Here is a 12,652-nt window from a genome sequence, read left to right as displayed (position 1 = left end):
CCTCAAGCTATCCCCCTGGGTAGAGTGCCATGGCTTCACTGCTCACAGCAATCTCCAACCCCTGGGCTCAAGTGAGTCTCCTGCCTCAGCCTCTCAAGTAGCTGGGACCACAGGCACCCACCACAACGCCCGGCTATTTTTTGGTTGCAGCCATTATTGTTGTTTGACGAGCCTGGGCTGGATTCAAACCCGCCACCTTAGGTGTATGTGGCTGGCACCTTAGCCACTTGAGCCTCCTTTGGTTGTCTTACATACTGCTGTCTTCTGCGGTAACTACTAAGAAAAAAGTCTCTTAGCCCTGACTCTAGGTCCATTTGTGTCTCCTCCAGGTCGTCCCCCACCCCGAGGCACCCGGCCAGCCCCTGGGGGCTGCATCCAGCCTAGAGGCCCCATTGAGCAGGTGTACCAGGAAATTGCCATCCTCAAGAAGTTGGACCACCCCAACGTGGTGAAGCTGGTGGAGGTGAGGCTGGGAGGACATGGAAGAGGGAAGGAGGTGTGCTCAGTCCAGCCCCAGCTTTGTTAATTTCCAGACACTGCACCACTGGCTTCTAGGTAGAGCCAAGTCACACCACACTGGCCACTGGAGGGCTGAGTAGTATTTCCTGCTCTGGGCTCCTTTACCATTGTTATTTTATGTAACCTTCATATCTACATAAGACTATTTATTACCCCCATCATTCCATTTTGGTCTCTCTCTCTCTCTCTTTTTTTTTTTTTTTGAGACAGAGAGTCTTGTTCTCTCACCCAGGCTGGAGTGCAGTGGCATCATCATAACTCACTACAATCTCAAACCCCTGGGCTTAACTGATCCTCCTGCGTTAGCCTCCCCAGTAGCTGGGACCATAGGCACATGCCACCCTGCTGGCTAATTTTTTTTAAAAACTTGTTGAGATGTGGTCTTACTATATTGCCCTGACTGGTGGCGAGCTCCTTGCCTCAAGCAATCCTCCTGTCTTTGCCTCCCACAGTTCTGGGATTACAGGTGTGAGCTCCTGTGTTTGGCCCATTTCTCTCTCTTTGAAGCTGGTCCTCTTTCTACCATACCTGTGGGTAGTTGTACAAAAGCCACCATTATCTAAACATACGAGTGTGGCTATATTCCAATAACACTTTATTTATAAAACATAAGCAGAGGATGGGAGGCTGAGATGGGTGGATTGCTGGAGCTCATGAATTCGAGACCAACCTGAGCAAAAGCAAGACCCCATCTCTATTAAAATTAGAAAAACTGAGGCAAGAGGATTGCTTGAGCCCAAGAGTTGGAGGTTGCTGTAAGCTATGACGCCATGGCACGCTACCCAGGACAACAGCTTGAGACTTTGTCTGAAAAAAAAAAAAAGATATCGGCTTGGCGCTTATAGCTCAACAGGCTAAGGCGCCAGCCATGTACACCTAAGGTGGTGGGTTTGAATCCCCAGCCCGGACCCGCCAAACAACAATGACGGCTGCAACCAAAAAATAGCCGGGCGTTGTGGCGGGCGCCTGTAGTCCCAGCTACTTGGGAGGCTGAGGCAGGAGACTCGCTTGAGCCCAGGAGTTGAGGTTGCTGTAAGCTGTAATGCCACGGCACTCTACCCAGGAGGACAGCTTGAGGCTCTGTCTCAAAAAAAAAAAAAAAAAAAAAAAATGATATATATACATATGTGTGTGTGTATATATATATATATATATGTATATACTCTGCTTATGGGTACATATATATACACACCCATAAGCAGAGTATATACATATATGAGTATATATAGTCAGAGTATATAATTATATACACACACACATAAGGAGAGGGCTGAATTTGGCCCACAGGCTATAGCAGGTGTCCTCAAACTATGGCCCGTGGGCCACATGCAGCCCGCTTAGGACATTTATCTGGCCCGCCGGGTGTTTTCACTGCCACCGCCTGTCCTGCTTAGCAGCCAACTCATCTCAGGGCCTGCAGTCTGGCTCTCCAACAGTCTGAGGGACAGTGAACTGACCCCCTGTTTAAAAAGTTTGAAGACCCCTGGGCTATAGTTTGCCAATACCTACTGTGGATCAGCAGTTCTCATACTTTTCAGTCTCAGGACCCCTTTATTTTCTTGTTCTTCCTTTTTTTTTTTTTTTTGAGACAGAGTCTTATTCTGTTGCCCTGGGCTAGAGTTCCATGGCATCATAGCTCCTAGCAACCTCGAACTCCTGGGCTCAAGCAATCCTCTTGCCTCAGCCTCCAGAGTAGCTGGGATTATAGGCATCTACCACAACCTCTGGCTAATTTTTAAATTTTTTTAGTAGAGATGGGGGTCTCACTTTTGCTCAGGTTAGTCTCAAACTCCTGAGCTCAAGCGATCCACCTGCCTAGGCTTCCCTTTATTCTCTTAAGATTATTTGAAGACATCAAAGTACTTTTGCTTATGTGAGTTATATTTACCAATATTTACCACATGGGAATTTAAAACTGATAAAGTTAAAAGCTATTCATGTCAAAACAACAATAAGCTTATTACATGTTAACAAAAAATATTTTTATGAAAAATAACTTTTTTGTAAATAAAAATTAGAAGAGTGGTGTAGTTTTCCATTCTTGGAAATTTTGTGGTTCATGTTTAGCTTAGCAGAAGACATCTGAATTCTCATATCTGCTTCTGTATTCAACCTGTTGTGATATCATTAGTTTTGTGATTTCTGGAAAACTCCTCTATCTTAGTAGAAAATGTGAGTGAAAAAGGCAAGTATTGTCTTGATTTTAAAGTGAAAATAGTTTTAACAATATGAACTTTCTGAAAGCATCTTGGGGCCCCCCAGAAATCTCTAGGTCATTTTTGGAGCACCTCATGTCTAGATGACAAGGACTTATAAACAGTGTGTGACAAAGTGCCATGTTGGATATCTAAAGTGTCATGGGAGGGTGGAGGAGGAGGAGCCAGCTCAGCTCAAAGGGGCTGGTAGAGGCTTTTCAGTGGAAGTGATGTTTGACATGGCTCTGGTTGGTTCCTGGATGGAGAAGACAGGGAAGAGCACTGCTGGGGAAGAAACAGCATGTGCAAAGGGCTGGAGGCCTCTATCTGGAGAACTATATCCCTGCCTTAGGTAGATATGAGGGTTTGTTGCCACCTGGCCTGGGACCCATCAGATGGGTAAGGTCCTGGGTCTGACTTCCCCGCTGGGGTACAGCTTGGCTTCAGGATGTTTGTCTCAACTCTGTCTAGCATGCATCCCTTTCTCAGGCCCGTTGTTTTGTTGATCTTGTGTGCCTGAGAAAGGCTATTTGATATGGAAAAAGGTCAGAGGACCAATCTAGCCAAAGACCCTGCTTTTATTTCTTCCCAAAGATGAGAGATGGCAGCTGTAGATCATCTCCATCTGTCACACTGAGTTTCATGATCTCAATTTGCTAGATGCTGGAGTTGGCAATGTTAGAGAAAGCCCAAGGGCATTTGATTAGTGAGTGGCCCTGGGTCCTGTCGAGATCTGTCTTCTCCCCACTGCCCAGTGGCATATGGCCTCTTCACCAGCACATCATTTGCTCATTAATCAGATGTTTCCTGAGCACCTAATATGTGCCTAGCCCTATATGGGATGTCACCAAGGCAACCAAGGTGGTTATAGCCTGGCACCTCTCCTTCGGAGAGAAAGAGACAGTGCTCTGGCAGTTTCAGGCAGAAAAACATTGTTTTCTGCAGGGGCAGGAAGCAATGGAGATGCTTCATGGAAGAGTCACTTGAGCCCAGATAGGATATGAATTTCACTGTGAAGACCCGTCTGAGGTCCCCTAGGAGAAGGGCTGGCTTACCATTCAAGAGTGAGACATTTCTCAGGGAGGATTTTGCCCCTTTCCATTTGTAACCTCCTTAGTGGCTATGTCAGATCCTTGAGAACTGGGCCAGGTGGTGCTTCTTTTTCAAATGGCTATTAGGATCTCCCACTGTGGGGATTCTTCCTGTGCCCTCCATCTCAGCTAGGAAGAGCTGTGCAAATGCAGCCCTCCTGTTGGCAAATGCAGTCATGTGGATACTGCTTCCTGCTCATATCTGTTCTCTCTCTTCCTTTCCCCCACCTCCTTGCTGGCCCTGTTTCGTGTGGCTGTGCCAACAGGTTCTGGATGACCCCACCGAGGACCATCTGTATATGGGTAAGAGAGCCTTTTCCTTCTGCCACCCTTGCTTAGGCCACACTTGCTAATGCCCAGGGGTGAAGCAGCCCTTGCCCTTAGCACTTACTACTAAAGACAGCTCCCCCTTTCTGGGTCCAGCTGGGCCCCAGAGAAGACCACCTCTCATTGGAAGCAGGAGGTGAAAGAGTTCCTGGTGGAACTTTCTTTATCTGGGTCTTCTATTCATTCATTTGCAGATATGTATTAACTACCTGTGAACCATTCTAGGTGGTACATAGAAGACATTAAAGTTTTTTTAGATTTAATTTAACCAGCACCCTACACTCATGATTTCATAGATATTTATCACCTAGGACAAGGCTAAAAAAATAAAAATTGAAGCCAAGCACAGTGGCTCACACCTGTCATTCTAGCACTTTGGTAGGCTGAGATAGGAGGATTGGTTAAGCTCAGCAGTTTGAGATGAGTCTGAGCGAGAGTGAGACCCTGTCTCAACTAAAATAGAAAAAGTTAGCCAGGTATTGTCGGGTGCCTGTAGTCCCAACTATTCAGCAGGCTACAGGAAGAGGATTACTGGAACAACCCAGGAGTTTGAGGTTGCTGTGAGCTGTGATGCCACAGCACTCTACCCAGGGCAACAAAATGAGACTCAGTCTCACAGAAAAAAAAGAAAAGAAAAGAAAAATCAGCTGGGTGTCATGGGGGCATCTATATTCCTAGGTACTCAGGAGTCTGAGGCAGGAGGATCACTTGAACCCAGGAGTTTGAGATTGCTATGAGGTATGACATCATGCACTCTAGCCTAGGCAACAGAGCAAGACTCTGTCTCCAAAATAAATAAATAAATACTCAGAGTAGATGACCTAATACATGGTAGTGGGTAGTGGAATGAGGGGGGGAGGGGAGGAAGTTGGGGGATCAGGGTGTATGGCATACCTCTTGGGGGCAGGACACAATTACAAGAGGGACTTTACCTAACATGCAATCAATGTATCCTAATTCTTTGTACCCCCAATGAATCCCAAACAATAAAAAAAAAGTACTCAGTCAATTTCAAGAAAATCAGTCAATAAATAATAATTTGTGTAGTATATAGATATCATCAAATTATAAACATCGGAGGCAAATGAGTAAAGTTTGGGGAAATAATAGCAGAAATCACAAAATGTAAAAAGTTGATTTGGCCCAGAACGGCATCATTAGCTTAATTCTCTTGCTTGGGGCCCAACTCCAAATGGCTCTGGGCTGTTTCTGAGGAGGTTATTTGTTCATCCAACAAATAGGACCATTTGGCTGGGCACCCTTAGCTTGGTGGTTAGGGTGCTGGCTACATGCTCTGGGGCTGGTGGGTTTGAACCTGACCTGGGCCTGTTAAACAAAAAAATTAAAATAGCTGGGTACTGTGGCAAGTGCCTGTAGTTCTAGCTACTTGGGAGGCTGAGGCGAGAGAATCTCTTAAGCGCAAGAGTCTGAGGTTGCCGTGAGCTGCGATACCACAGCACTCTACCGAGGGCAACAAACTAAGACTCTGTCTCAAAAACAAAAACAAAAACCCCAAAATCAAATAGGACCATTTGTCAGACTCTGCTCTATGTTCATATGTTCATCTGGGATCAAAATTCAAAAGTCCCTGCCTATAGGCCAGTCACATAAATATTCGGCTTAGGGTTTGAAAGTGACAGTACTGTAAAAAGACAAAAACAACTGGAGCAGGGTGAGAAGAACCAGGACTGGCATTTGGGGGTAGGGAATTGGGAAATAGAGTAGCTCCTCAGAGAATGTCTCACCAAGACATTCTAGGTGACGGCTAGGCGGGATACTGGAGACTGTGTGGCAGAAGGCTTTTTATACCTTTATAAGAGTTTGTAGGTAGAAGCCATTGGAGGGTTTTGCTCTGAGGGATTGGAATGAGTATAAAGGGAACATGGTCCAAGCTTCCAGGAGAAGTTTCCTAATCTGCTTTAGCCAGGCAGTTTTATGGACAGTTTTGCACTCTTTGATGTGACAGTTACAGAAAAGAGCTGTGCTGACTTTGGGTATCTGATTCCAGTGGTGTTGAAAATCCTGACATGGCTGTTTTTTACTCTCCAGCCATAGCCGTGTGAGCTTAAGACAGACAGAGTAGCACATTAGGCCAGATAGTAGGTATCAGGAAGGGTCTTGCAATTGCAGGCCTGACCCTCCAAGGGTAGAAAACTCCCATCTATCTTTCTAGAGCAGTGATTCTCACCCTTCCTAATGCCTCCTAACGCTGTGACCCTTTAATACAGTTCCTCATGTTGTGGTGACCCCCAACCATAAAATTATTTTCATTGCTGCTTCATAATTGTAATTTTGCTACTGTTGTGAACCGTAATGTAAATATCTGATATGCTGGATGTATTTTCATTGTTACAAAAGGGTCGCGACCCACAGGTTGAGAACCACTGTTCTAGAGGTTAAAAAAATTCCCACCCACTGCTCAGCATGACAGAACTGTTAGTGACTGAGAATAGACCTATTTCAACAGGCCAGCTTCTCTCATGCTGACTGATTCATGGTGCTTGAATGGGTGGGAGGAAGGTGCAGAACTTCATGAAGCTTGCAAGTTAGGACTTAAATAACCAACGCAGGAAAGGCCAGAGCTGAGGGGGCCAGTGCTCTGTTGTCTATGCAAACTGTACCTTCAGCACTGCATTTGTTTCCAGCCACAGCTCCAAGCAAGGACAAATCTGCCCTAACTTGGTTTCGCCCAGCACTAGCTGATGAACCTACAGACAGGGAGAGCCTGGGGGAGTTAAGTTCTTTTTCTCTTCAGAACGTTTAAAGCCTTGTTTATGTCTGAGGAGCTTCCCCTCTGTCCTTGACTACTTCACCCTCTTAAAGCTTGAAACAATGCTTTGGTTCCTATCACACGCTCACACCACTGTGGGTAAATGATTCCAGAAGAACAAACAACTCTGAAGTCAGTCTTCACTGGATTTTGAAATCCACAGAGTTGGTTTTTCTCTTCTTGAAGTATAGCTTCATGTTCTCAGTTGCTTGTCCCAGTTGAACCAAATTAAATAGAATGCATGATGTAGCATTTTCACTCCTAGGTATGTATGTGCTCCAAAGAATTGAAAACAGGTATCCACACAAATACTTGTCCGTGAATGCCTGTCCATGAGTGTTCACCACGGCACTGTTCACAGCAGCTAAAAAGTAGAAATAGTCCAAATGCCCATTAACTGATCAGTGGAGAAACAAAATGTGGTCTATCTGTACAATGGAATTACACTGTTAAAAGGAATGAAGACTGATCCATGCTACAACGTGGATGCACCTCAAAATCGTTATGTTAAATCGGAGAAGCCAGACACAAAAGACCAAATGTTATACAATTCTATTTACATGAAATGTCCAGAATAGGTAAATCCATACAGATAGAAAGCAAATTGATGGTATCCAGGGGATGGAAGGAAGGAAGAATGGGGAGTGCCTTCTAATGGGTACAGAGTTTTCTTTTGGGGAGATGAAAATGTTCTGGAACTAGATAGTGGTGGTGGTTGCACAACATTATGAATTTGCTAAGTGCCACCCACTGAATTATATACTTTAACATGGTTAATTTTGTTATATAAATTTCACTTTGATTTGTACAAATTTAAAAAAATTCCAACCCCTAAAAAACTGCATTGCCTGAACACAGTTTATGTAATAGTTGGTGGTTGGAGGGGTAGTTTCCCATAAACACAGGGCTGGGAAGAAGCTGGTATGCTATGCAGCATTTGTGTGTGAATGTGGATCACAGAGGTTTGGAGAACAGATGCAGTGGCCCACGCCTGTAATCCTAGCACTCTGGGAGGTGGAGGCGGACAGATTTCTTCAGCTCAGGAGTTCGAGACCAGCCTGAGCAAAGTGAGACCCCCATCTCTACTAAAAATAGAAAAAAGAAGCTGGACATGGTGGCACCTGCCTGTAGTCCCAGCTACTCAGGAGGCTGAGGCAAGAGAATTGCTCAAGTTGAAGAGTTCGAGGTTGCTGTGAACTATGTTGCTAGGGCACTCTACCTTCTTAAGATTCTGTCTCAAAAATAAAAAACAACCCACAAAGGCCTGGGGACAGGTGATCTTTGGGTTGAGAATTATGGGAAAGTGTCAGAGACTCCCCTGATCATAGGTTAAAGAATTGGAGCCATGTTATCCAACAACATTTGGTCTGTAGCCTGGCACAGCTGTAGCTTGGAGAATGTAGATAAGGTGATTGACACCTGTTTCTGTGGTTTCCTGGATTGAAACTTTCCTAGGGTTTTGAAAGGTCCCTATGGTTGCCACTTTGAATTTTTTTTTCTTCCTTTTTTTTTTTTTGAGACAAGGTCTCTGTTACCCTGGGTAGAGTGCTGTGTGTCATAACTCACAGCAACCTCAATCTCTTGGGCTCAAGTGATCCTCTTTGCCTCAGCCTTGCAGGCAGCTAGAACTACAGGTGCCTGCCACTGCACCCAGCCTACTTTGAATTTTTTATTTTGGGGCTTCTTTCACTTTTTTTTGTCAAGTATACTTAGCATATGAAGCCAGTTATTCACACACGCACATGTAGGTGTATTAGTGTGTGTGTATATATAATTGCACATTTTGTGGATATAGATTGGGAGACACTATCACAAAGGAAAGACTTGTGTTTGTTTGTTTTTTTACTATTTTACTTTCTCATGTTTTTATTTTAGATTAATATGAGGGTACATACAATTAGGTTACAAGTTGTAGTTGTGTCCTTCACCCCCCAGGAAGTGTGCCATATACTTGCACATTGTTCCTGCTGAGTAGAAACCCATTGAACCTCCTTCTCCCTCCCCTAAGTTTTTTAAATTTATTTTTTACTCATTATGAGTTCGTAATAGTTGTGTATCTTTATAGGGTGCATGTGATGTTTTGATACAATATGAATTAATCAAATCAGGGTAACTGGAATATCCATCACTTCTGGCATTTATCTTTTTTTGGTGTTAGGAACATTCTAATTTTACTCTTTCAGTTATTTTAAAGTATAGCCTAACTTATTGTTGATTATACTTTGTTATACTTTCAAATATTGTTCATTCTACCTCACTATCTTACTGTATTTTTGCCCCATTAATATGTCTGCTTCTTTTGGCCTCAGAAAATTGCCATTTGGATTGTATCCCCTTAGACTCATTCTCTGGCATCAGGTGCCTGAGGACCTGGGTGTGACAAGTGACACAGTTTAGTATTAGTCATATCCCTGGAGCCTCCAACCAGTAAGGGTTGAGAAGGGGTCCATGAGCAATCCCACCTGCCTTCCTTCCTCCCCTGCTTTGTTTTCTTTGGCCAGTGGATCCTTGGCTATTTTGAGCACTGGAAGTGAAGCCAGGCTGGGGTCTCTGGTTTTTAACCTCCTAATGGGAACTTAGCAAAGGACATTGACCAGCTTTGGTTCAGTGGACTGTTCCTCTCCCTAGCCCTGATTAATATTAGTTTCTGTGTTTCTTGGTGCTTCTGGTAGCCAGGACTGAGGGGGACTGGATTCTCTGTTTCCCACTGTAACAATTGACCCTTCTCTTCCCTGCAGTGTTTGAACTGGTCAACCAAGGGTGAGTGTCCCAGCTCCTGGCAGGTGAGATGCTAGAGGCTTCTTGAGCTGGAGAGCTGAGTGAGGTGGTGCTGGGCGCTGCTATGAGAGACAGCCAGGGCCAGATGGGCCTGGTTTGTGTGTTCATGCATGTGTTGACCTTTTAGGCCTGTGATGGAAGTGCCCACCCTCAAACCGCTCTCAGAAGATCAGGCCCGTTTCTACTTCCAGGATCTGATCAAAGGAATTGAGTACTGTAAGTGGGGGTCATGGGAAGACTCTCCCCCATGGGGTATTAGCTTTCTGAGCTGGTGGGTGGGAAGTAGGAAGTGTCTTATTTCCTTCTTGGAGCATGAGGAGGTGGGCAAGAAATAGAATTATGTGAGATGCAGATCTGGAGGCAGCTGCAGAGAGCCACCCTGGGGGCTATCCCCTGGTGGGCAGACATCTTCCTGCCTACAGACAAATGAAGAGCAACAGCAATAGTGACCATTTATCCAGCAGTTTCTATGTGTACTGGGACCTGTTAGGGGCTGTACTTGCCTCGTTTCTTGTTCCTCACAGCAACCCTGAGATGGGGTCCTGCTAACCTCCTGGAGTCTTAGTTTCTTCATCTGTAAAATGGGGATAAAGTGTCTCTCACTAGGGCACATCAGTGGTTCTGATTGGCAGGTGTCCTTCTGCTCCTGGTTGTTAAACATTTTGGCCTGCTCATTACATAGGCTTGTCATAAAGTTTAACTGGGATAGATGTGAAACTCTAACCCAGAGCGAGGCCCCTGATTGGGTGCTCAACAGAGGGAGCTGCTGCTGCTTTTATTGATTATCATCATCTCCCCAGAAATGGCAGTTGGGTTTTCCAGACCATCTCTGCTATGTCCTGCTGCCATCCAGGCAGAAAACAGCCAAATCCCCAATTCTACTTTCCCATTCATACTTTAAAGCAACCTGCTTTGATCATTCTTGGTTTGACAAACAAGTTGAGCATTGGCTGTTGGTAAATGAAACTCTGTCACCCATCTCAGTTTCTAGCTCGGAGGCAGGCTCAGCAAAAACTGTGCACTGTCACTTATAACTTAATAACTTAATAAATGACAGGGGATTGCAAATTGCTATTGGCAGTCAGTATCTTACACTTTATGTTTGAGAACGAGAGTGGGGAGTTCTTTCTTGAAAACATTCTTTCCTTCATATTTTCAGAGCATGTGGGTACCCAGCAGGTTTGGGGAGGGAAAGGTTGGGCAAGGCCTGGGCCACACTAGAGGAGGCACCAGAGTGCCATGTCTCTGTCTCCAGTCCATGTGGCCATGTGGCACTCCTGAGGTTTTCCTATCCCTCTCTCTCATCTGCTGTCTGCCCATCCCCAGTACACTACCAGAAGATCATCCACCGTGACATCAAACCTTCCAACCTCCTGGTTGGAGAGGATGGGCACATCAAGATCGCCGACTTTGGTGTGAGCAATGAGTTCAAGGGCAGTGACGCACTCCTCTCTAACACTGTGGGCACGCCTGCCTTCATGGCGCCCGAGTCGCTCTCGGAGACCCGCAAGATTTTCTCTGGGAAGGTAGGTTTGGGCCTGCCTGAGCTACTGGGTTCTGCCTGTGTTAAGATCCTTTGGGTTGTTAAGTGGCAAAAGTTCAACTCAAAAGGGCTTAGACAGGGACTCCACTGGGAAATAGTTGAAGAGTGGGGTATGTTTGGCTTTAGGATTGGCCATCTCCAGGGACTTAAGTAGAAACTGTATCTCTCCATCTTTCAGTTCTATTTTTCTGAATTGGTTTCCTCCACTGGTGGGTCAGGCAGGAGCTTCAGGCCACTTTCTACTGTTTACCAATCTCAGCATGTAGAGCATCTCTTTCTGCTTAGTGCTAGCAAAAAACCCTAGGCTGGCTCTGATTGGCCCAGTGTGTCTGTCCTTGAATCAATCACTATGGTTGGGATGAGTGGTGCTCTAATTGGCCTGGCCTAAGTCATGTTCTGGGGGGCTCAAAGGCTGGGGGCCTCAGGTCTGCTGGACTGTCCCAGTTCATAGTCCCAGTTCTATGGACTGAAAGTCAAAGAGAGGTGGTTTCCCCCAAAGGAATACTAGACAGGCAAAAGCAGTGACAGCACCCCTTTGTTCCCTAACACTGAGCTCTCATTCTCTTGCAGGCTTTGGATGTTTGGGCCATGGGTGTGACCCTGTACTGCTTTGTCTTCGGCCAGGTAATAGAATGGGGTGTCCTGAGTGCTGCTGGATGGCCCCCTGGGTTAATAGTTACCCTTCAGGGAGACAGTCCTTATTCATTTAAAATATATTTTATTTCCACAGCTAGATTAGAATATGAAAAATGATGGCTATCTGTATGTAAGAATCATATCAAAGGGGCTGGCCCCATATACTAAGAGTGGAGGGTTCAAACCCAGCCCCAGGCAATGCCCCAGCCAAACTGCAACAAAGAATCACATCTGTGAAAAAAATGATCTGTCCAGACAGAAGGTTTGGCAGAACCTGTAGTTTGTAAATAGTTGATGAATTTACAGCAAGGGGAGCACATGTGTCATTTCTCCCACTCCTGAGTGACAGAGGTCACTAATCAGTAAATATCTGTACTCTTTCCTCCCAAAGCTAATACGGCTTTCATGTTCTTTTCACCAGAGTGTTCCTAGAAGCTATCATGAGAGGGATAGAATAGGAATGGAAATCAAAACCCATTTGGTGTTACTGACTTAGGCAGTGCCATTTTGTCTTTTCTGTTGTTTTGATATTAGTAGAGGCTTCTCTTTTTCACTCTGAAGTTCAGTTTCATTAACGTGAGCATGGATTTTTTTCCCCCTTTTTTGATCTTGTGCTACTGTTGAGGAAACTTCAGAACCTGGTCTCATGAAAATATAAAGGAGCTTATTACTACCCTCCTCCCTAAAATTTGATTAGAAAAATTTTCAAGCAGCGCCCATAACTCAGAGGTTGGCAGTTTCAAACTCAGCCTGGCCAGCTAAAACAACAATGGCCAAAAAAAAAAAAAAAAAA

At 45.0% G+C, this 12,652-nt stretch overlaps 1 protein-coding gene across 5 annotated transcripts in view; it reads left to right on the top strand.

Moving 5' to 3' along the window:
• CAMKK2 (calcium/calmodulin dependent protein kinase kinase 2) overlaps window positions 1-12,652 on the top strand; it is a 53,896-nt gene that overhangs the window by 25,835 nt on the left and 15,409 nt on the right. For all 5 annotated transcript variants that reach the window (XR_002774857.1, XM_023516856.1, XM_012809030.2 and 2 more), the window contains exons 6-11: window positions 330-463; window positions 4,072-4,108; window positions 9,641-9,662; window positions 9,808-9,896; window positions 11,007-11,206; window positions 11,794-11,847. Coding sequence is in view for 4 of the 5 variants with exons in the window: in XM_023516856.1 (XP_023372624.1) it covers window positions 330-463; window positions 4,072-4,108; window positions 9,641-9,662; window positions 9,808-9,896; window positions 11,007-11,206; window positions 11,794-11,847 (536 nt within the window). In the remaining variant the exon portion in view is untranslated. The remainder of the gene's footprint in view (window positions 1-329; window positions 464-4,071; window positions 4,109-9,640; window positions 9,663-9,807; window positions 9,897-11,006; window positions 11,207-11,793; window positions 11,848-12,652) is intronic.

This window comes from Otolemur garnettii, unplaced genomic scaffold (assembly GCF_000181295.1).
Source record: "Otolemur garnettii isolate 467f Iridium unplaced genomic scaffold, OtoGar3 scaffold00099, whole genome shotgun sequence".
In the NCBI taxonomy this organism is placed as follows: Eukaryota; Metazoa; Chordata; class Mammalia; order Primates; family Galagidae; genus Otolemur; species Otolemur garnettii.
This window is presented reverse-complemented; position numbering and strand designations above follow the sequence as displayed.